The following is a 25,747-nucleotide window of genomic DNA, read 5'->3' on the forward strand; positions in this document are numbered from 1 at the left end:
TGGAGCCTAGAGCTTCCACTCCCCCTTCCTCTCCGGCACCGCTCCAGACTCCAGGCTGCCCCCATGGATGAAGTGATTACAGGCCAGGACAAAAGCGGTAAAGCCCTGTGGTCTTCCTCTCTCTGCTCCCCAGTTGTCTGTCTTAGAGGCAATACCCCCTGTGCTCTCTCTCCCCATTTTCCCTTGTTTCGCAGAAGGGCCACTTCCTGGTGATTAAGAGCCCAAGAAAATCATCTTCTCGTCTTTACCTTTTGTCACAGGAAGACAAGCCCTTTGCATGGATGTGTGTTAACAGGGGATTCCCATTAGGGACTGTGCAAAGCCAAGACTATCGCCCACACGTGGACTGAAAGGACACGTTATCAAGAAAGAAGTGTCCTGGGAGACTGCATTAGTCAGCTTAGGAGAAATTCCACTGAGGTAACAAACCACCCCTGAATCTCAGTGGCTTCTAATGCTGCTATTTCTCACTCAAGTTACACAGCCTTCACAAGCTGGAGACCAGGTGGATGGAGGTGCCTTTACCTGGCACACTGCAGGTCTCATGGCAGAGGAGACTGGCAGGCATAGGCCACCTCGTAAAGCTTCAGTTTACAAGCTGCACAGGTCACTACTCCCCAGTTTTCACTGGACAGAGCAAGACATGTGGCCACTCCTGAGTTCAATGTGGTGAGATATAGAATCCTCTTGCGGGAAGGGATTACCAGATGGCAAAGGCCAAGTCTGACATCAACAGGCAGGATAGATAATGCCCGCATAGAGACGGGTGGAGATTTTGACCAGTGATACAGCCTGCCATAGTGTATACACAGCTAGTCTTCCCACTTCCCCAGAGCATGGTTAGGACCCCTTCGCTTTCTCATCCCACCCAGAGCTCTTGTGCTGTCAGGGCCTGGAGCCTCCTTCAGTATCTGGGTTGATAAGGGAGAGTTCCTGGTCCTACTCAAGTGGGTGACAGGGGCTGCTGGCATCCCCAAACCCAAGAATATGAGAATACTGTTGCAATTTCCAACACAGGGTGTTTGGTTTCTCCAATAACTCAATGGCAGCATAAGTGATTTAGGCTTCTACAGGCTGCCTGAGAATCTCCTCACCCACCTGTAGCTCTCTCAGGGAGCAAAGACTTTCCGAGTTCCAAACAACTGAGCATAATACGCTGCTGAAACAGAGGCAATGTAGCCCACAAGCATCACAGACAAAGCAAGAAGCTACGAGGCATGAATAGTATCTTCAACATCTTATATTTGGAAAAGCAGTTTTAAAAAAACACTTGAAAATACAAGATAAGGTAACAGTGACTTATATAAGTTTTCACCTTATATTGCTTGGCCATTTTTACATATAAATTATTGCTTACTAGCTTCGATAAATACACATCACAGTCATATATACAGAAGCAGAAAGCAAGAAATATGAGAAAGAAAATACTGTTAATGGCAATTCTGGTAATTCAACAAATGTTTCATATTTACCAGCTCTTATAATGGTGGAAAACTACGAAGTGTAGTCCCTGAGAAGTTAGGTAGACGCCCTGATTGCAGGTTTCCTATATGCTAATTGTTAACACAAGCTGACAATGTCACAGCAGTCCTAGTTAATGATACAGTAAAAGGCAAGAGTCTTTACTTCAGGTTATCGATTTCATCCCAGTTTTTAATAACAGTGTAATAGGAATACAATAAATAGGCTATGCAAATAAATATTACTCTGCTAAAAAACGTTTAGTATATACAGCTTTGCTTTATACAGTAGTACGTTTTCATCTAACTTTTTGGCAACTTTTAAAAACTTTTCTTCCCCCACTACTATTTTGAAGCACAATGGCCCACTCATTAATAAGCAGGCTGAAATTTTAAGGACATGTCTTTGAAGCATTTAAAAGAAACTCCTTGTTACACAACTGCAGCGGACCCAGTCTGCCCCATTTTAATGTTTTTGCCTAGTTTCTGAGAAGCTTGGGTTAGTTGTGCCATTTGGGAGCACTAAGTTTGGGATTTGTGGCATATGTGATGGCTGTACCAGAACGATGGGGCTGAGGCGGGGCAACAGAAAAGCCCAGCTCCAGGCATCAGAAGTCACGGTCCCACTCTTTCATGCAACTGTTTCTCCCCCTGTGGAGGCGAGGATACATTAGTGCAACATCTTCCCCCTACCAGCTGGGAGCTGTGGGTTTTACTTTATCCTCACACTTCTGAATTCAATGTACATTCTGCCTGACTTGCTTGTGGAGTCTAGGAAAATGAATTTATTCTAAACATAATTAACGGTACTAGAATAACATGAAGGTAGGCCATAATATATATCACTACAACCATTTGGCAATTGTACAGATTATAACAAAGAGTGAACTTACAACACTGTACCCTTTGGAGCATCTGCTAATGTATATGGCAAAAAAAATTCAGAAAGGTTGCGATTTTGCCTACAGGAACTTGTCCTGTGCTAACTTCCAAGCAGGGCTGGTTTGCTGGAATGCTGACAGATCCAAAGACCTGCGGGACTGTCTGAGAGCTGTGCTGCAGCAAAAAGAAGCCACTTAGACATGCCCCTGCACCACCTCGCTGGTGAAGATGGCAGATTATAGAAGATTCTCAGAGGGAATGGAGATTTTATGGATGATAAAAATCTAAGAGAGCTGGAAAGTAGCGTAGACATCTTCCAGTCCACCTTTCTAGCCAGAACAAAACCAATTCCAGAGGCTCTGACAAATATCTGGAGAGAGAATACAGCCCATCTTCATTAACAGGGAGCCGCTTAGGTCCTGCAGTGGCCTGTTCACTGTTGGACAGCTCAGATTTGCTGGAAAGAGCTTCCTGTTGAGCTAAATCTGGTCCCCACAATTCCGCCTGGAATTCTTTAATTCCAGATTTAAGTCTTCTCAGAGTTTCTGAAATTTCTGAGAGCTGCTGCCTGGGAAATCTCTGGAGACGGTTGTTAAATTTCAGAAGGATTCTGACATTCAGAAGACAGGGATGGAAAAGCAAATCTAAAGAAAATCCTCCTTTCCCTTTGCTGCCTGAGAGCCACGAGACCAGGGCTGGAGTAACAGTGAACAAGCACCATTTTCTCCCCAGCCTGTTTCCACCCACGCCACACAGGATACTCTGACTACCATCCAAATGTGTTTAAACATGATGCATGTGTGGATTCGTTTGGCCGTGTACATATTTGAAGGAGGTTTAAGCAGCAGGTGCTATGCTGAAATAGTTCTCCGTTGAAAATTAGTCCTGAAGAAGTAATGTTCTAGTCGGAGCAATGGAAATCTAATGTGAATAAAAATTTACACTGTAAAACAAAGAGACAATGTCAAAATGGCCTTACATGATTAGATGGGCCAAATGCTTCTCCCTAGCATAGAGAAAAGACCAGGACACACACTTGTGCTGTAAGCCCACGCTATGTCCAGTAATCGCCACGGGGGGGCTCTGGTCCAGTGTTTGATTGGCCAGGAGAGAAGTCTGTTTTCCCTGGTTCCGATGGCTCTGACCTCCTCCAGTGGGTCTCATTCCATTCCCGGTAGCCTGGAGCATTTCTCTGAGAGACCAGCCCTGGATGGTGCCTTTCTATAAAACCCTGTTCATTTTCAGGAATGAAGTTCTACGTGCCAGACAGACACGGTTCCTTCCAGTGCTCTCTCCAAATCAGTGTGTTTCCCGAGCCCAGGAAACAGCACCGCTATCTAGGTGTCAGAAAGCATCAGACACACCTCAGAAATGAGGTGTTGATGAGACAAAAGGAAGCAGTTCTGTACGGGCACCTGAGAGATGCAGAGGCAGGAGTGGGGAGAAGTGCACCAGGATCCACGCGAGTGGAAAATGAAGGGACCTAATACACGAGGAGTGCCCTTGTATTCTAGCAGCGTGACGAGTATCTAGCTGGCAGGGGTGGATTTCATTGTATCCCACAGGCTTTTTGTTCATTTGAAGGTGGGGGGAAATCCTCTAATCAGTTCTTGAGAATAGCAAGAGGTTTTATTTACTGTAGGAGCCCCAATGGGTAAAAATGGGAATTAAAAAAGACTTAAAAGACTCTGAGGCTTTGAAAAGAATGACAAATTATGGAAAGGCTCCATGCCTTGGTTGGGAGGTGGACTACAGACAGGACTTCTAAGTGTCCAGTGTAAATCAGACATTTGGATATTCAGGGTTCTTTTCATTTGCTGGAAGATGGGCAGTCCCCGCTACCTGAGCCCTTGCTCTTCTCTAGGGAGTGCTAAGCGCTCCACACATGAAAACCCACCTGACCTCCCTGTGCTGGCTGTTACCATTCCACACTGTGGGCAGGGAGCCTGCTGGAGTCATGCAAAACAGTAGGGTGTCATCAGGCACAAGAATGCAGACTTTTGTGACTGTGTCACCCCAATAAACAGTCACTGAGTACCTACAATGTGTCAGGCACTGTACTTTTTCAAAAATCACATTGTTCCCAATAAGAGATGAGAGCCTGTTTGCACATGTAAAGACAATCCCCGGAAATTATACAGTGAGTCAATTTCTTAAAGATTACTATTTTTCCTTATTGGCAAAGCAACTTAGTCTAACTTGCCTATAGTTGCAAATCAGTTGTGCTGAAACAAATTTCACCTGCAAGCGTACACGGATAAGTGATTGTGGATGCAAAGAAATGCATGCCTTGACATTTCCTCTGGAAATCAGAGCATGGATGCCAGCTGCTGGTCCTCACTAACTCCCTAGACACAAGTCGCTTTGGTGATGTCATAGTTTATATCCACAGAGACCATTCCTTCTCCCTGGAAATCTACAGATGCCATCACTGTCTTTAGATGTTCAAATGAGCTCCTCCTTTGACAGCCTATAAACAGCAATCTTCTACCAGGCAAAGTAAAACTTCTCCCTGTTTCATGCACACTTTTACTGAAATATTTGGTCACTGTATGACAAGACATGTTCTCTTGTCTTGATGCTGGCCCATCTCAAATTGAAAATTGGATTGGCTCAACCACGTGACCCTAAGAGACCAGACTTCTCCATTTCAAGAATGCTTCTGACTCTTCTTCTGCCTTCTCGTTCCAAGAGCAGCGTGGGGAGGCCTCTCCCCACCTCCGGTGGCTGACATCACTTCCTGAGCACGCTTTGGCTGGCTTTCCTGTGTGTGTCGTGTGATATGCTGATAAAACTCAGCAACTTCTTTTCTCACAGGAAAGCGACGTGCTTGGCACTGACATTCCCATAGCTCAAAGTGCTGCGGTTACAGGGAGGGGAGGCGGCGGGGCGGGGGCTCACACCCGAGGCTCGATCCTGTGTGAGAGCTCAAACAGGGCCTGCTGGCTGTCGATGACGTACAGGTGATTAACATGGGATTTCAACTCCTGGTGCTCTTTTGGAGACACATCACTTCCTATTTTTTGGAGGGAAAAAAAGGAGTCGATCTCAGGAGAGCAGTAATGCTATTTATAAACACCAGCAAAAGCCCACATTGAGGCTTAGAGTAAATCTACCAGGTAGACGCGCATTAGTCAGAATACGAGCAGACTTCTTTATTCTAACAGTGGAGATGCTTGTTCAGCTCAGACTAGATTCCTCAGGTCAGGTAATTAGACTGGTAAGGTATTTGTTTTACCAACGTTTATATAGCATTTATGACCTAACATTATTAGTATTTAGTGATCATGTTATCATCCCCCTCGACAGAATGGCAAACAGCACAGACACACAGCAAGCAAGTGGCAGAGCAGGACTGGAACCTAGGCCACGTGTCTCCGAGTCCATGGTCTGAAGTCTCACGTCACAGCAATTGCCCATTTAAATAGCTTTCACTCACTCTTATATCTCAGTCTGCTATTGTCAGAAATCATTGCTACGCTGGTGAGCGCACAGACACAATAGTTCCTCCCCTCCCTTTTTATTTAAGGTTTTGTATGATCCTTTGGTGTCCTAAGATTTGGAAAAAAAAAATTAAGGGACCAATTGAATGAACAGATTTCACATAACTGAACTTAAGGTATGGTTAACAGGCAAAGCAGGTTCCAAAAATTTGTGGATGGGCTAACATCTACCCAGCGGAGGACAAGGCAAGGGGGGTTTCCATTCCAAATCCAGGGTGGTTAGTGAATCAAAGGGCCCCCAAGGCTTTCGTGCACTGTGAACACGTATGTGCCATGTTGGTGACAGGATGCTAAGGAACCAGAGACAAAGTAGCTGGGACAATGTGGAAAATGGGGCAAGCCCACTTCCCATAGTCAAAAACAAACCAAATCCAAAAAAACCCCCCACGAAACAAAAAGAACCCAAAACCTCAAGGCACTGGGAGACTGGCTAAACTGCACAATAATGTCTGTCTCACAATAATGAGACAATGTAAATGTGAGTGCTAGTGACGCCACTTCCTCTTCCTGGAATTTCAGATGGGAGAAGCAGGGTGTGAGACTGGAGCTCAGCTTGAGCAGAAGGATGGGGCCCGTGGGAGGGTGAGCATTTTAATGCAACAATTTTTTCTCTTGGTGAAAACCCGTTTTTTCCTCCCCCATGGCAAATGCATTTTATAATTTAAGGCTTGTACGTCATGGCTGGCTTGTAATTCTTAAGTTTACCAGACACAAGGCTTCCTGCTTTCACAAGGTAAAAGCACCAGGAGTTAAAGTTTTTCCTGTCCCACTTGCTTGAAAGTGACCAAAAAGCTGTATTATTCTATAGAATGCCTTCTTAGGAAGACATCAGACTGCTTTTGGTTTAGAAAACACGATGCGACAAAGATAATTTTGTTGTTAATTTTTTGGCCTTAAAAAGATGTCAGAATGAATGGCTGACAACTGACACTTGAATGGCACTTTATAATTTATGAGTGGCTTGATTAACAATATCTCATTTTACCCCAAATGCTGATACTGGTTTACCATGCCTATATAAACTGTCAAAAAGAATTTAGATAATTCAGTCCTACATCCAATTTTAAAAGATATATAAACATAGAATACGAATAGGCCTGCTAGTTATTTACATTTTTCCTTTGCTTTGTGCTATGCAGACTTACTCTCTGGTGATGGGAGGTTCAAGAGAGGGTCAAGGCCAGCCAAGCCAGTATAACCTTCCTGTCCACACTTGCAGGGTACATAAACCAGAGCCCCTTGGTAAATGAGACTGATGTCTTAGAATCAGTTGAGTACTCAAATACTTGGGAACCAAAGGAGGATGAAATAAATATGAACCCATTATTCATCAGCAACATTATGCTTGTACATTTGAATTAATCTCCATGACAATGTTAATTTCACTGTTTCCATTATAACTGCATTGTACTTGTGTATTTAATGGAGAATTATGTAAGCACATTTCAAATGGTATTAATTGATGTTACTATTCGGAAAATTAGGTCCCTGTAATTCTACTTTTCAAACAGAAACTTTGTAATTCATACAGAAGTTCAATTGCTTTGTTAGGGTACAACATTGCCAGCCAAGATAGAAAAACAATTCTTAAGAATATGCACCTATCCTTAGGAAGTGGGATTTTGATTTTTCTACTTTATGTACATGCTATCTTGTTGAAAAAACTGTTTTACAATGATGCATTACTTAAAGTAAGTTTTACTTAATGGTCACCTTTGATTGATTTGTAATTATTAAACTCAACTTTCTATTTTTTGTTTTATTGCCCTTTTTGTCAATAGAATCCACATAAGCAAAGGAAAGGGTAGGGGCCAGGAAGTCAGGTAGACTCGATCTAAACAATGGCTGCATGAGTTAACCTCTCTGAGCCTCCTTTCCTGCTCTGCACGCTCAGGGTTAACAACCTCCAACCATCAATCACCAATACTGGTGTCAGGATTCCAATGCCCATGTGAAAGCTCCTTGAACTCAATAAAGTTGACTTCCTTTTCCTGTGATGTTTTAACACCATTTAAACATAGTATAAATTATGCCTGAAATTTAAAAAGGAACAAATGTTCCTACATACATTAGTCTCAGTGGGGAGTCTATACAAATGCTCAGAAAAATACTTTAGTGAACGGCACCTCCAGACGGGAAGTTTTTGTTGCAGAGGAAAGATGCTGGAAGGCTGCTTTAGGTACTTTTTCAAACTATATTCCTATTCCAGGAAGGCTCCAAGCAAGGAGGTTAGGGATGGGGTCATCCCTAGTAAACCCATTGGTAATTCTGAGCCAATGGGCAAGCAAACAAGACTTTCTGGGTCAGGGGTGGGGTGGGTAGCCTCTGATTATCTAAAGTCACTCTGCACAGTGTAAACTTGCTGCCATGAGAAGATAGAGATTGCTGTATCTTTTCTTCCTCTGCATCTCAAACATGCAGTGATGAAACAGAGAGAACATAGTATATGCATACAATATGCATATCATACTTCACAGGTTCAAATTTATTACCACCAAATACCTGGGATATGGGCAGAGTCTGTACCAATGAAGGGTAAATTTACATTCCACACCCGACTTCAATTACTCACCAAACTGGTTAGTCCTGCAGTGTCTCAGGGTTCGCACAGTGTCTGCAATCATATGCTGGAAGGTAGAGCAGGAGACGTATCAGTGGAACGGTCATTTAGGGTGTTGCTGAAGTAACAGTGCCTGCTATGATGGAAGGATATTTACACCCTCGGGTGTAAACTGAAAAGCTATATTTGGAGCTGGAACTTTAAATGATAATATTGAGCTTGGATTACAAGAGAATATTTAATCCTTGTCTGTAGAAACAGTGGCTCCCAGACCTGGTCGCACAGATTCTAACTAAGCCTTGGGAAAACACACTGTGAATAAATTCAGCACTCCCACCCGGTAGCTACCTGTCCAAATCTGCTTAGGCTTTTCACTTCAGGGATGTTTCACCTTCTCTCCATGAAGCCTTTCTGAGATCTTCCTTCTGAACTTGAGAGGCTCCATTCTTAACATCCCCACTGTTCTTTGTGCAATACATGTTGGCTTTGTGTTGTCATAACTGCTATGGAACTTTTCTCCTCCTCTAGACCAGGTACCACTAGAGGACGTCACATGCTCAGCCTACCATACATCATACACATTGACTCACACATACGAGCTGAATGGAGATAGGAATTTTTGTGGAATCAAAGACTCAAGAATCTCCAATGGAGACAGGAAATGAGATATTCGTGAAAGATAAACATTTTCTAAAACATCACCATCTTTACAGAGACTGTTTTCTGTTTGTAATTTACATTCCCTTCTAGTCTTCAGCATTCAACTTTAATTTCTTTCTTTAAAGTTCTCACTGATCTCTACGCAGTCTTCTTAAACCCGCAGCTGCTTTGAGAAGACCCCATCACCTCATACTTGTGTCCTGCAACAGTCTTCTAACTCCATCATTTTCAGTTTTCCATGATGAAGGAAAGATAGCATTTAGGACAAGACCATTCACCGCTACTGTTCCTCCTAAACAGTTGCCAGAATAATCTCCAAACACTGTCGTCATGCTTTAGTCCTCTGGAAAGTCTACAGTGACTCTCTACTCTGTTTCACATCAAGATCCAAATGTCATCCTATTATTCAAGAATCAACATTATTCAGTATCTCGTCCTCCAAACCTCCCCAAAGGGGCTGTCATCTCTCATGTCCTGCTTATATCCAGTGGACACAGGCTCATCCATATACAGCAAACCCTCAATGAACTACTGCTGAAAGAATAATGTTAATACTCATTTTTTTTTTACTTAATATCTGGCAGAACTATAGAAACTATTTGAATATGACCTACTTATTAAATTATTCTCACAACTGTATTTCTAACATATTTCTACTCAATAGTGGAAAATTAAATAGGACAGTGCTTACAGCAGTGGCTCAAGCTGCATTTGTAAAGGAAATGAGACCTGTCTGTGAGTGTATTGTTAAATTTCCTTCCCCAAATTTTACCACTATTCCCAGAACAGTTCTCTTGTTGCTTTAAGCTATGGCATCACTTGATTTCTATCATGCGCCATTTGTGAGCTCACGCAAGGCTCAAGCTGACTCGAGGCTCAGTACTGAGTGTGGCATTGAAACCTGAGTCATGATCCTCATCTTCAGGCTTTCTAAAGGGGCTGGGGGAAGGTGTGGTAAAAGGTGATGCATTTAACATTGAGGGATAAGGAGAAGAAAAGGAGGAAGTATTTGTTTTTTCATTATTTAATCGTCTGAGACTGAAACATTCAGAGTTGCTGAGGCAGCATAGGGAACAATGGGAATCTTATTAGACCCAGTGAGCGCTTCTGGGTCTTCATGTCATCTGACTTAATGTGTTGGCCTGTATCAGCCAGATAAAGATAATACACTGAATTATCTGCAAGCTGGCTTAAGCTAATATCCCTCATGAGGAATTGGTTTCTCATAAGTTAATTCAGTTAGGTTCTATTGGTTCATTATTATGAAAGATGATCCTTTTTTAGCCTAAGTGAAACCCTGTCCTTTGCTAAGAAACATTCCTTGAAAATACTGATTCTACTAGGAAATTCAGTTTCATTCTCTGGCATCCAAGTATAACATAGGGCTATATCCAATGTACAATAGATTTTTGTCCTTCTAGAAAAAATTTTAACTTCACTCCTCCTTCTCTGTGCAAGGAAGGGGTCAGGATGAGGTGTGTTGTATCTTAAGTGCCATCTGCTTTGAGGACTGGGAATTCACTCATACTACAAAATCTGCTCACTTTCGAAATGATGTGCTAGCAAGCGCCTGAGGGTGCATGTGTGCGCTATGGGCCTGCTGTGTGCATGTATAACTGCACTCATCTTCTAGCTGTCTTTTTAATACAAGTTCTCTTCAGGAATTTAAAATTTAAAATGGAATATTACTTATTTATGCCATGTTATTTCCTTAAACTTTCTTAAAGAATTACGGGTACAATTATTGACCCTAATAGAAGTACCATGAGTTAGACTTTCTCTGTTTCAGTCCCAACAGTTAGTTTGAAGTCTTGGCACATATGCAAGCAAGACCCTGGACTACACTAGCTTGCATTAAATGGCTTCCAGTGGATTGTTGGGAAAATCAGGGGAAGACCAGAGAGGCTGGTGAGAATGAAAGAGAGAAGGGTGTAGGGATCTTGCCATTGCTCTTTCCCAGTTGTGCCTTTATGGAATTGTCCTCTCACTTCGGTAGAACTATCTGAGGGGAAATGACATAATGTTAACCAAAGCCCTGGTTCACTCTGGGGAGAAGGTCAACCACCAGTCTGCTCTTAACAACAGACAACGGTCTACTTATAAAGTACAATTGTTCTCCTATGTCCCCTCTGGGTTAGTCAGAAGGAAAGTTACCAGACTTTATAGGGAATTCCCATTGGTGTGACACAGCTCATCCCACATCTTCACACATGTTCTCTAAAGCTTATTTGGCGTTCTTAACCAAATGTGTTGGCCAGGATTTGAAGTAATATAGACCAAAGCCTTCATATTCCTGTAGTCATTTCATTAATACCAAACACTGGAGATTAACCTGCCTAGAGACTAAATGTTAGCGCCAACAGCCTTTGGTTACAAATAAGTGCCCTGTGATCTTCAGAGCATTACACAGTGATGCAGAACAAATCTCTAAAAGAATAAGTACAAAATCTCAACTCTTTTAAATACCCATTTCCAGCTATGTTGGTTTGACTGCTCTATCTAAAACAACTGAGCTCTGATTCCAAGGCACTTAGTGCCGAGAGAGACTTGAAAAGTTACAGACATATTTACTTTAAAAATAACTAGCCATGAAGTGATCACCCTCGAGTGGTTAAAACGGAGCTATAGCAAGATATTCCAAGATGTCTGTCTTCCAGATTCCAGGTGCTTGGGTTTTCAGGTTGAACAGGGGTTCTGTGCTGCCTCATCCTATGTGTGGTGAGTTAACCTGACAATTGGAGCAGGGCACTTAGGAGGCAAAGGTCAGACGCCAAACCTCGTTTGGACTCTTCAGTTTGTACTGTTCTTTGGTCATGGTCTGTGGCCCCTGCCTCACTTGACCTTCTCTCAAATGCCTGACTCAGTCTCACAGGGAACTGAAGGTCAGTTCCTGAAAGAGTTCACACAAATCCATTACCATTACTGAAAAGGTCACTTAAAGGTCAGGATCTATGGACAGGGGTCACTGGTATCATCTTTAACCATGAAGGATAGCCTAATACATGACACTAAAGTTCATCTGTCAGACACCCATTATTCCCACAGTCAACCAGGTCTCTTTGGAGCACTCCTATTTTACAGATGCTCAGTTCTTAGAGGCAACTCCTCCTCTGCCACAGGCCAGTTAGAAAGCCTACAGGAGCCCACTGCATGACAAGGCACCTGGAAGGTCCTGGAAATAATTCAGGAAGAGGCATTTCAGTAACTTGTGAGGAAGGATTGCCTGGGACCCCTTACTCGTGAGCAGGGAGGGCACTTTGCCAGCCTGAGGTGCCACTGTCCACAGGCTGATAAAGGGGTGGTGCTTCCCCTCACATGGAGACCCTCTCCCGACAGCAACTTTACAGCTTTAATTCCAGTGCCACAACATATTCTCAAACAGTGATGTTAATCTAATGAGGTTCCATCTTCAGAAGTAAAAAGCAGATTTTCATATTTGGTTCTCAAAACCTTGGTGGCACACATTTTTAATTGGAATACATTTTACTGACAATGCACGACATGCAGCAAATAAGCTCCTGGAAATCACCATGGATTCAGCAGAAAAAAGTGCTTAAAGTATTTGTTTCTTGGAGCAAGAGAGAAAAGCATACATTTCCCTTACACAGGGGAAAAATGAGAAATAACGAAATTTACATACCAGCTTTTCAAAATTGACAAGATTATCCAAAAACGTTTTATTTCCTTCATGAATAAATGTTACATCTGAAAATTAAAAATAAAAAGACACCTTTAGGAGTGGATCATAAGTTAGGGCTGAAGAGGTCTAGATGCAATGAAACATTCATTTTTCTTAAACATTATGGATTATTCTATGCATTTTAACAAGAATATTTGAGTATTGACTCTGTAGTGTATTCGATGTGAAAGGGCCTAATTTATGTGTGTGTGGTGAGAAAAAAGATTAACATTAATGCAAGTATACATTTTGCACTTACAATGAAGTGTTTGACTTCAACCTGCTTAATATAAGCCAACACTGTTCCATAACCTGACCAGTCCCTTATGTTTTTAGACCTGAACATTGAGCAGAAAAGAACTGAGTACCCAGAAACAACAGGATTTTAATATTTATGTGTTTGCTTTTTAACTACCCCTGGCAAAGTGTATGGGATCTGCTTTACTTAAAATGTTAAGATTTAGATGTTTAAATTTAGATTTTTAGTTCTCAGATCCAGTGCCTGATTGTGTATCGGAAGTGAGTGAGGAAAGGCAGAGGTTTGAAAATGGCAAGGTTTCTGGCCCTGTTTAACTGGTAGAAAGTCAGCACCACTGATGAAAATAATATAAGGAAAGTAGGATGAGGGGACATTTTCAGAGGAAGGGAAAGTTACATTTGGTTTTGGCCTCACTCCATTTAAAGTGACGGAAGACATTCAAATAAAAATCTTTTGGTTGTAATAAACACAGGAGTGCCTCCTTGAGAGAGAGGGATATTGGGAATTACAATAAAGACAGCAGCCGAAGCTCTGGGAGCGGATGATTTATAAAAACTCAGATCAGAGGGTCAGTGACTGAGCATTAGGGAATCTATACAGACAAGAATCAAAGTAAGAAATATACTGCAATTAAAGAGCATACAAATAATCATGTTCTATCACAGACAGAGGGCAAACCAAATGAAAATAATTTTCGGAAATCTTGTTAAAATAACCTGATGTAAAAGAGGGAAAAGAACAGATTAAGATTCCTATAAACAGAAAGGGAAAGTATTTGCATTTAATCAAGATTTTGATTCTGCTGCTCTCAATGGGGGCAATTATAAGATAGGTGCTCTGGTAACCCACCTCTAACACACTAGCTGCTGAGCTTTGATTGCCCGCCAGAGGGCGACACCAGTTACTTAGTTACATCATAAACTGATAGAACTCCTCCCTCAAGACATCCCTTTTACACAGCTTCCAGTATGGACTGCAATGTTTTCCTAAGTTGTTTTTTTTTTTTTGCGTGTGAGGAACATTGTTGCTGAGCTAACATCTGTGACAATCTTCCTCAATTTTGTGTATGGGATGCCGCCATAACTCGGCTTGATGAGCTGTGATAGATCTGCGCCCAGGATCCAAACCTACGAACCCCCGGCCACTGAAGCAGAGCATGCAAACTTAACTACTACACCACCGGGCCAGCCCCTCTTTTTCTTTTTTAACTGATGTTCTAGCAGGAAAACAATTCAAAATGACACAGTCATCTGACAAATTCTCTGGTTATTTTATTATCTTTCATGATTTTGCTTTCAGAAAAGAATTGCAGGCGTTCATTCTGTGACAACATTTAGAAAAGAGCAGTCAACAGTTAGCTTTTCCCTTTTTGTATACCACATACAGCACTGTGTGCACTGTCTACATTAAACACCACCTAAAAGCCTAGTCTCTCTTAACTTCCCAAGAATTCGGCTACAAACACCCTCTCAGAGTCACTTGGTCTATTTTCCCACTGTTACAAGGTTCATCATCCCCTGCCTACGTTCCCAAGGACGATGAGGAGGGGTGATGACAATGACAGCTTATATTTATTAACAGCATCAGACACGGCATTAACTCATTGAATCCTCACAAAAGACTATAAGGGAAAGCCCTAGCGGGAAAGAGCGTGAAGAAACTATGGTCCAAAGACCGTGTGCAGCTGGCCCACGATCACAGCTCTAAGTGTCAGAGCCAGGATTCAAACTCGGGGGCCTGTATCTCTCACCACTGTGCCTCTCAGGTACCTCAAGTTGAAAGGACTTGGACATTTCTTATAACTAGTCACAGTTAACTTGCTGAATTTCCGGCTTATGGGCTCCTCTGCAACTTGCGTTTCCTCCGTGGCTCCCTCTTTCTAGCCTCTCTAGTCTTAGGTCTCTCCTCTTCCCGGGTGGTCTCACTTAACCTCAGCTCTCAGGGACTTGTGGAGGTTAGCTGATGAGGATGGGTGCTCTAGTGAGGGTGGCGGCTGTCAGGCTAATACTGCCATGAGGATAAGGCAGGGAAGGTATGTGCGGCCAGATGGGGAGGGAAGAGAGGCTGGAAGGGGCTGCCGCCCTGGAGAAGGGAGTTCAAGTGGCTGAAGGTTTTGACACAGTTGAACGGCAGGTGTGTGATGAGGAAGGCGTGAGGGAGATAAGCCAATGGGCATTTGAGCTCAGAAACTGGGATCTCTAAGTCATGGGCTGTGAAGTAGTTCAGAGTACCGACCAGGTTCAGAGCATGGGAAATGAGTACCTGCACGGCTCCTTGCAGCTGGAGACACCTGAACATACTCCAAACACTTCATATACTAGAACTTCCAGGTGAAATTACTCCATTTGAAGAGATGGCAAATGAAAGAGGAGGAAGAAACATACAAGCACCCAACATCCCTTTTATTTAAATATACCCACAAATATGCAATAATAATCTCTACTCTAACATACACACACAACCTACCAGGAGGACCTCAGTTTATCTTCAAACACCTGTTGATTGCTCACTCTACTGGAAGGGACTCCCATCTCCAAAGACACTGAATGATATGGACTAGTTTTACTGTGTCTGACCTTTAGCTCAGCTGGATCCTTTCCTCAACACTTACTTAGGGTTTCCCATTCATCACTTTCCACCCGATTCCACACCACAGTAGAGGGGAAAGTAAATCAAAAAGCAAGAAATTCAACTGGGAAATAGGAAAGCTGATGGCTGGAAGGATCCTCAGGTTATGGGCATACTTGATCATCTGCATGTTTACTGGGAATTGACTATCTCAAAAAATGAAACATGGGGGGGCCTGATCCTTCTTAACACTCACAGAGTCCACTTTGGTCCTTTTTCTCTAACTAAAAGCAACCTCAAGTAGGAGGCACAACACGAGGGGAAAAGAGTTTTCATTAAAAATGTGATTGCTCTAAAATATTTTATTGCAACTTTTTTTCTTTTTTGAGGAAGACTAGCCCTGAGCTAACATCTGCTGCCAATCCTCCTCTTTTTGCTGAGGAAGACTGGCCCTGAGCTAACATCTGTGCCCATCTTCCTCTACTTTAACATGGGATGCCTGCCACAGCATGGCTTGCCAAGCGGTGCCATGTCTGCACCCGGGATCCGAACCGGTGAACCCCGGGCTGCTGAAGCAGAACATGTGCACTTAACCGCTGCACCACCGGGCCGGCTCCAGTTTACTCCAACTTTTAAAATAATCTTGCAGTTAAGAAAACCTAAGAATTAACGTTGTTTATTTTTTCCAAAATGTCTTACATATTTTAAATTTTCATCCTATTTTCCTTTGGAAATTTTTTCAGACAAAAATGGGAACTTTAAATATGATAGAATACTACTGATATTTATTTTTATGATGGCAAAAAATTAAGATAAAGGAAAAATAAATGCTTATTTAAACTCAAGAAAGCTTCTAATAAAAAAACAAAAAGTTTAATTTACTAGAGCAAATGAATGAACGTATTTTCAGTAGAAAAAAGGAAAATTTGTTCTGCTGCCAGAAAAGAGGTGTAAAACTGAGAACTGCATCTGAGCTAAGATGTAAGTTTGAGACACTTGACTACATTAAATATTTTTTTTGGAAAACCACTAATATACAGCAGAAAGCTCTGCTTATATCTAATTAAGTTAAAGGGACATTATCAACCAATTCCCCATTACCTTAAAAATATTGTTTCAAAATTTTTTCTTCCTAAAATCAATTCTTTTCCCAGATTTTTCCTCATTTCTTATTTTTCCTATTTGTGTGATTCTAAGTGTTACTTCCCACCTGCCACCCCTACTCTCTAGTTGAAGGTGATTTATTTTGCAAATAAAAATTATAAACCTGAATAAACTTATCTTAAAAGAAAATAAATATGAAGAATCAAATGAACTTTAAAAATGTTATTTTGGTATTACAATCTCTCCTTATTTCATTCATTTACATTTAGCAGAATCTTTGCAGCTTGAATGAAGCACCCGTGCATCTCTCAGTTGTCCTAATACATTACCGTTTCACACAGATTCTTGCTTTATACTAGATGAAGACTGAGTGAGTACCTGCGGGGATGCACAGCAACTCAATAGTTCTGCAAGCTGTGGTTGTTCTGGAGAGAAGACGAAGAGGGAAGAGCAGCTTGAGTGCCAGCGGGGCTGGCGATGGGGGCAGGTGGGGCAGGAGGATGGCCACGCCAACCAGCAATCGAGTTCCTAGGTAACTCATTTCCAGAATCACATTTATGGATCCAGTCACTGGGGCCTGACCCAGCAGAAGTTATAAGCCTCTGCAGGGCAGAGCCTGTATAAAAGAGTCGTCCTATAAAATCCCTTGGGAAGAATCAAAATATGCCCAAGAAAATGGCCAAATCCCTTTTCCCTGGAAAGCACATAGGTAGGATATATACTGAATGTCAGAAGTGTAGGCCAGATCAAAAAGAACTTCCCTGTCATTAATCCCCTTAGTTTAAAAGGGACCACTGAGATCTCATTAGTAAATTCAACTAACATGTTTCTTGATGAATTATTTGGTGCTCTACAGAAGAGAAGTCAGTGGACTAACTTGGAGCTGTCACATACTTTCCTAAATGGATTCCACTCCTGGAAAGAAGAAAGTACATCTCTACCAATAATTTTCATACACTATATTGCTCCTGTTGACCAAAGGTACTTCTCACACAGCAGCAGGCCGTGGGCTGTACCTCGGAAATTTAGGTTGCAAACACAGAGCAGGATAGATCACCGTTTGGGTTCTTTATGCCAGTCTTATTCTTGGTTGAATTAAGTGGATTGTAAACTCCAAGAAAATAAGATAGTGCTTAGAAGCAGAGTAAAATAAAAACACACGTTTCCAGTGCCAAGTTTTGTGAGTCAAGTGAAAATGCTTTGATGTCTACTCAAGTACAGTTAAGTATTTTAGGTATCTCTGAAACAACTGCTCTTTTGAAGACCAATCACAAGCACACACAGTTAGGCTTGAATGTCAAAACTGCTTTAAAGAAACAAACGGAGAGTCCTTTTTTTGCCCTCTATAGTTAGAGTGATAAATTTTTGGAATATGGAATTACACAGCACAAAAGAGAGAAAATTGTTACCTTTAAGCAATAAGGGCATGAAAGGGATTTTGGGTGGCTTCATCTTTTTGAACGCATCTCTGTAGGCTTTGTGATTTAGTGAAGGATCCTGCCAAACAAAGCAGATGACAAAGAGAAGGAAAAATCAATGTGCTATAGAAACAATTCTAAATCCACTGTTGCTATACAATTTGAACATGATTTAGCTATCAGGGGTTCTTCCTAAGAATGAAGTAGATAAAGGTTTCCTAGGAAATAAACTCACCAAATTAGGGCAGGAAATCTAGGCAATGAATGAAAGTCAAGTTATTGGTTTACAATAATGGGAGATGACTGCAAAAGAGAGACACCCTTTGATTGCCCTATTATCTTCCTCAAATAGATCCTTTCAGTAGCGTTTCCTCTGCCTAATTTCTATCATGAGGTAACCCCAAAGTCTTTTGTTAGGTACACTGCCAAGAAAAACTGCCCTCATAATGCACAGACAATGCAGAGGAAACAAGAGAACTCTGTTTTATTGTATTCTGAAAAGAAACTATACATTTTGTATCTAAATTGAAGAAACGGTAAAAAGGAGAAAATAATGCATAACACACATTGCACACAAAATTTATACCAACTAATTTCGTAGGCTTTGAAACGGACTATACTTAAAAATCTGCCTTCTGAAAATTATACCAAAAGAACCATTCTCACTACCTTTTTCCATGGAGAGGAAGAAGCATTACTGTCAACTTACTTCTCTCCATGAGGAGCAAAGCTACCTTTCCACATACAAGTGAACAAGTCTAAGCCCCCTGACATGGCGGAGCACAGGTACTGACCCCTGAAATCTAGACAGAAACCTGACACTAGCAATTAATTTGAAGAATAAGTCTCCTTTGGCTCAACTACTTACTGTTAAACTTTCAAGTTCAGAGAAAAGTTTCTTAAACTTCCCAGGGATTTTCTAAAAATAAACAAAAAACATAAAAGAAAAGGTTAAAGAAGTCAGTTATTTTGAGAGGCACTAAAGGGAATTTTCATTAAGTTGTGCTTACATGTCTCACATTTCTAAACACAAATCGTTCCCTTGTCTGGTTCTACCCTGACTGCTTCTCATTATGCAATTTTCATCATCCCTTAATGTAACATTCCTTGGGAATGTTGCTAAAAAGTTGAAAATAAATAACAGCCATATGATTCAGGAATCTAGGTGGTTAGACATTCCACACATTGGCGACTTTTTAATAAAAACTTGGATTTCAGTTCCATATCCTACCTTTGATGAATGCTCTTATCTTCTTAAATAGTCTTGCTGAGTGGGAAACAATAAGGTTGGCTGACATTTTTGTATAAATGATATAATTAGGTTTCACAGCAGAGGGCTAAATAGTGAAAGGCCATGAAAACCCTGAATGATGAAGCCTGCAATCTAATGAGTCGAATCACTAAATTGTAAAGATCAGCTACACCAACAGGTGGCATATAAAACGACAGAGGATGGAAATCTGGGGATCAGACTTGGCCACCCCAAAATGTGTCTCTCTGGCTTGATTACTTTTAAAAACAAAAGACTAAAAGAAACTTTGACCTCCTCCCCAACTGCCTAAAAGAAGTGAAACAGAAGGTCCTGTTCCAGGAAGGAGCTAATACCATAAGGTAACTGGAATGTGACATAAAAAGTGTCTCTCAGGTCACATTGGGTGTAGTTGGCCCATTTACATTTCCATCTCCATGTAATTGCCTTCCACCCCCTTGAAGTCCCAGATCACTACTCCCAACATCCTCCTTTGTCTTTAGCTGAAGATGATATTTAAGCTAGCAGTTTGGCCATTTTGGCGAGTTACTCAGTTTCCCTGGGTCTCTCCTACATATACGTGTTATAAAGCTTTGTTTGATTTTCTCCTGTTATTCTGTCCCATGTCAATTTAATTCATAGACCAGCCAGAAAGACCTAGAATGGGTAGAGGAATTCTCTTCCTCCCTAACAGAAACATATGTCATCCTCCCAAATAAAAATTTAGGGCTAAGGAAGAAGGGTCTGGAATTTCCCAGCCTGCCTTGAACACTGTTAAGTGAAAAACTGGATGGCTTCTGCACTGACTTAGTAATAAGTCCCATCTGAATTTGAATTCTGACTCTGCCCTTTCCAGCAGTGGGGTTTGGTGCGAGTCTCCAAACTCTCTGACTGACATGGAGACAACTCATAAAAAGAGTATAGAGTCCACAGCTGGTGCTTAACAAATTCCAGCTATTAACACTAGGGACAATGTTCCAGAAGATATTTCTGGAATTCTCTGTTTCTAAAACAAATCAAAATAATGAGACAAACCCCACAACAATTGGACTTTTATATTACTTGGAAATAGACTTTTCAATTTGATAATTTTGAATCTGAGCTCAGTTTATCATAGCACACAGGTAGTTTAATCTGTTTGGAAACTACTGTTACACACACAGATGCACAGGTATTAATGACTGGAGGACAAATCAAATGAGAAAAGATAAAATGTAGACATGTGCAAGTGATTCCAGTTTTCCTTCTGAGCTGCATATCTTAGTCTGTTGAACAATCCACATGAATGTCCCAATGGCACCTCAAACTCAACATATCTAAAGCCAAACTGATCTACTCCAGGGGTCATCCACGGGCCAAATCTGGCACACCACCTGCTTTCGTAAATCAAGTTGCATTGGAATACTGCCATGTCCATTCATTTACAGAGTCATTGTAGCTGCTCTCGCACTATAATGGCAGAGTTGAGTCACTAAGATAGAGACCATCTGGCCTACAGAGCCTAAAAATATTTACTATCTGGCCCTTTACCCCAAAAGTTTGCTGACCTCTGTTCTAATTCCTCAATCTGACTTCTTTTCCTGTATTGACTATTTGGGATAGTAAGACCACTTTCTAGGCCTAGAGATACTGTGGTCCCCTCTGCCTGGGATGGTCACCTCTCCCCAGAGTCCCCTGCAACTCCCAACTTAACCTCTAAGGCCCTGCTGTTCAGGTCTTCTCAGCTAACCTGAGGCAGAATGAGTCCCTCCACTTGCTCTTCTGTGGTCCAACTGGAACTGGTTCAAGACCTCCTTCATCACGGCATACTCTGCCCTAAACTGTCTACCCACTTTCCATCTGCCACTGCGCTGATGCAGTGCCCTGCACATAGTAGGCAGTCAATATGCACATAAAATGCAGGCTGTGGAAATTTAATTGAATTATTTCTCCTCTGAATTTTTGCAAATCAAAGTTTCTTTCCAGGTTAATTCAAAATTCCACTCTCCCTTGACCCTGGCTAGTCATTTGTTTCCCTCCTGCTCTGATCAATTGCGGCAATTCTTGCCCACCTCCTTTAATCTTATAATGTGCGTGTCCATCTTGTTTGCTTAACTAGAGCGGGCCTTTCATTTCTTTTCTTTCGAATTCCTTTAAGAAGCACTGACTCTGACCCTCAGGTCACCACAGTGGATTCCATCAGAGTATGACCCCAGACACAAAGAAAGTGAATCCATAAGTTGACCAGAGACCTATGCTGAAATTAGTGTAAGAAAAAAAAAAATCGTTGGCCTATCACTTTCTGTTGCAGCAGTTTGAACTTGGAACCCTGAAGAGAATGGAGCAGATAGTGATAGGGGCTGAATCTGAGAGGCCTGGAGAGAGGCTAAGGAGACCACAGTGAGCCACATGCAGGCTGGAGCTATAAGAGAGAAGACGTGATGGTTGAAGAGAAAGGATGAGGGAGAGAAATGGTACATGGAGCGAGGTAGCCAGTCAGTAGGGAATGGAGAGAGAAAGAAAGAAAAGCCCAAAGAAAGAAGGTGACGGGGTCATGGGAGAGGCAAAGAGCCCTACATCTGTGTCTGGCTAAATTTAGGTACGCTCCAGTTTCAGTCCTTCTCACATATATCCTTAGGGTCCATGTAGAACTTGTGCTAACTTGAGTGGGCCTCTCCATCTTTGAACCCAAACAGCCTTTATTGTACAACACTAACAGAGGCAGAGCCAGGATTAGGGAGGCCTGAAACTTACAACATTTTGTGGGCCCTCTTTCAGAAAAATACAAAATTATCGTACTTTTGCAAATTTTACAAAGATACATATCATCCATGTGAACACACTGCCAGAAGCCTTGCAAGTGAGAGGCCCTGAAGCTTAAATTCATTCGTATATCTTCAGGCAGGTGAGCTTTTGAAAGGACCACCATGGAAGTGGAACCACGCTACCACGGGAGCAGATCAGAAAACTAATTCTAGCTGGGGAGAATTTTACAATTTTTATCTTTCATATATATTATAGAACCATTTGGAAGACCTTTGGCCAAAATAGTTCCTACCAACTTGACACATAAATTTTTAACATTTTTTCCTAGTAGTACTTATCTCATTTAAACCATTTAAATAAACATTTTAAATATAGGCTTTTTTGTTGGAACAACTCCTGTTCAGTTTTATTTGCCTCCACCCCCCCTCCCCCCCAACCCCATGTAGACCCCCAAGGCTCACCTCCCAGGTCTGCGACAGCCGGCTGACAGAAGCAGTGTTGAGACCCATCACAATAGCAAAGAAAGAATTCAGGTTTCTCTGGGCTTTGCAGCTATGGAATAAAAGAAAGCAGAAAGCACTCTGAAGCAACATCTTTTTGCCAGATGACCACAAAAGATGAGCTGAAAAGACTCTCCTAGGCCACAGAGTTCGACCTCTAGGGCAGGGCTAAACTCTGCTCCAGGGTCTACACAGCCTTGACTGCCCCTGTGGGAGCGGGTTTCCTCTCAACTATTTCTAACACCAAGGAAACACTTCCAAATGCTTCAGCTCATCCTTACCTTTAGGAAAAGATCTGTGCTCTTGATATCCTCTGGATACTTCAAAAGATTCCTCCTTTTTAAATCTGTTTTGGATGCATTTACAATTTCAACTGAAAACTCTTGAATTTCTGTTTCTTTATATATACCACACTCTTATTATAACAGCTTAGTCCCACCTCTTTAATCAGTATGCTGTCTTTATTTTTTGATAGACAAGCCCCTCTAACCTCACAGGTCTAAGCTTCCCTTTCCATTACCTTTAGATGTATTTTCTTTGCTATCAACAAAATAACTACTATATTATGTATATATTTAAAATATGGTATATATTATGAGATACTGTCTCACATTTCTCATTTAAAGAATAAAGGAAATAAAATGCAAAGTAAGATCATGTTGACCTCCATTCACTCTGTAAGGTTATCTGTTCTGTATAACGTCAATCATTCGACTTAATTGGTCAAAATTCCACTGATTTTCAAAGCCAGCTGAGGGGGCTTGGTATAAGAAGATGGAGGCTGGGCTTCCAGAATTGCCTGTGTATTCCAAATACTCCATTATCGGGGGCACAGTAGAAAACAACTTCTCTGAGGCAAGTCTTCAAAATTAAGAAATTACCCTAACTTGATAATTACATATGAAGAAATACGAAAGTGCTTAGCAGTTAGCTGGGTGCATAAAAAGTACCTAGTATATATTAATTTAGCTTCCCTCAGATGCCATCTCTTCCATGACATCTCCATCAATGTCTCAAATGGAATTTGGGAACAGTGTATATATAATTCTGTATTCTAATTTTTCAGTTATATACTGTGTTATGTTATATATTATGAATTCTTCACTATCATTAATGGCTATATATCACTTCATCAAAACATTTCATAATTTATTAATTCATTTCACTATTGTTGACATTTAAATTATCTTCAATTCAACAGAGAATGCTGCAATGAATATCTTTGTGTATAAAACTTTTTACTGTACTTATGATTTTTTTGAGTTAGACTTCCAGTCATTACCTGATTGGTCAAAAGCTATCACGACTGTAGGAGGTTCTTGACACATATTGAAAACTTCTGTCCCCCAAAACTATACCAATTTCTCGCATTGAAAGTTGTGTATAAGAGCATCTAGTTCAGAACTAGGAAAATGGTGTGGGCTGTTAACGTAGTAATACACCTAGCTGGCTGTGCTCTGGCAGGTCCTGGCTGAACTGGCCTGCTCCTAGAGCCAGCCTCGTGGAGTAGATACTGCCAAAGTACAGTGGCGCCTGGACTAGAAGGAGTGAGGGTCATGCTTGGGAGCATTTTGGAAGTTCTATTTCTATCAACAGTGGAACCTGGAAAGGCACTGCTGCCTCCACACCTAGTATCCAAAATATCTGGGGTGAACACAGCAGTCCTGCAGGCCCCTCACCACTGAATCTCCACTGGGCATGGTCTGTTCCTCTTATAGTCTTCCTGTCCAGCTTTTCGACTCTGCCTGCAGTTTGCTGGTAGCCAAGAGGACCTGGAACTCAGTCTAACTGGCTCCTTCACCTGGTTTCTGCCAACCTTCTCCCGGGTGGACCCAGCTTGGTATATTCCATAAACAAACAAACAAGATACTTCCTGGTCTATGATTTAGAAATTCATCCATTTATGAGAATCACTGGTGCCTGAAGGCGTCCATACTGTGACTCTACTTCCCTTCTGCCATTCACTTCCCTCATTGTACCCTTTCTGTCTCATCACACCCCTGGAAAGTTCACGCCAGCCAGAACAGACTTGAGTCAGCCCCATCTCTTGATGTGATGGTTTGAAGTGCCAGGCTCCTCTGTCGAGGCTCTTGTGGTCAGTGAGAACTAGCTCTATCTCTACGCCAGAAGCACCTCAGTTGGAGGCTCTCTCCTACTACATGATAGAGGTCCTGCTAGACAGTAGGTTCTTTAAGGCTAGAGTGTATGTCTATTTCATTCTCATATTCGGCTCATCACCCAAATATGCTTAGTATACAGCAAGCCTTTCAGAGAGCATTTGCTAGAGTTGAAACAAGATTTCCTGGGAAATGGTTTTATTATTATTCATTATAAAAAGGTTTATTTTCCCTTTTTTATTTACCTATATGTATGTATGTAATGTAATGATATGTAAAGTATCATTTACCTATATGAAATCTTAGATATAAGTATCATCTTTTCATGTTTTAGCTCCCCATAAACAATTTTCCTGGTCCCGATCTCTTTTTTTAGTCATACTTAAAATTAAAAAAAAAACACATATAACCAACATCTAAATCTGTAAAAAGAAAAAAGGAATTAACACAGACACGATTTCTCTAGAAGACAAACTGAGAGAGTACAAATACTGGATGTCATTCCAGTCTGGAATTCTCTGTCATCAAGGTTCATTCATTCCAAGATAAGAACAGACTGTCTGACACTAAAACATTCCAGTTTAGCAAACACTCCTTTGTCTGTGTAAGGAAATAAAATCCACTCAATCCACAGAGGTGGGGGATGGGGATGGCGAGAAAGAAGGGGAACATGAATATGCAAATGGATGCCTTAGGCAGGAAAGACACTTCGTGATCATGGAGATTACTGTGTTCCCTTGGTTATTCCTACAACTGTGATTATGAGGAATTTAACTTTATGTTTCTGTTGGCATTCTATTCCATGGACTAGGGACAGAGATCAGTACAGTAAATAATTCAAAAGCATGGGGCCACATGGAGACGATGTGAATATATTTCATTTCCCTGAGGATAGATATAATCTTATACTGGGAACTAAACTGTGTGGTGTCATTTTATTCCTTGGGACGTTAATGTCCCACTTCTCCAAGTAACTGGCATTTAAAAGAAAGTTTCTGATCCAAAAGAGCCTCACCTCTAGGAATTTCACAGACTATTTTGGA

The 25,747-nt window shown here is 41.4% G+C and overlaps 1 protein-coding gene across 2 annotated transcripts in view; it reads right to left on the minus strand.

Moving 5' to 3' along the window:
- Positions 1-1,222: 1,222 nt before the first annotated feature.
- RAPGEF5 (Rap guanine nucleotide exchange factor 5) overlaps positions 1,223-25,747 on the minus strand; it is a 221,175-nt gene continuing 196,650 nt past the window's right edge. For both annotated transcript variants that reach the window (XM_046669359.1, XM_046669358.1), the window contains exons 21-26: positions 22,549-22,639; positions 18,962-19,012; positions 18,085-18,172; positions 12,706-12,770; positions 8,418-8,472; positions 1,223-5,358 (exon numbers count right to left, since the gene is read on the minus strand). In XM_046669359.1, the coding sequence (XP_046525315.1) occupies positions 5,240-5,358; positions 8,418-8,472; positions 12,706-12,770; positions 18,085-18,172; positions 18,962-19,012; positions 22,549-22,639 (469 nt within the window). In that variant the 3' untranslated portion in view covers positions 1,223-5,239. The remainder of the gene's footprint in view (positions 5,359-8,417; positions 8,473-12,705; positions 12,771-18,084; positions 18,173-18,961; positions 19,013-22,548; positions 22,640-25,747) is intronic.

This window comes from Equus quagga, chromosome 8 (genome assembly GCF_021613505.1).
Source record: "Equus quagga isolate Etosha38 chromosome 8, UCLA_HA_Equagga_1.0, whole genome shotgun sequence".
Lineage (NCBI taxonomy): Eukaryota > Metazoa > Chordata > Mammalia > Perissodactyla > Equidae > Equus > Equus quagga.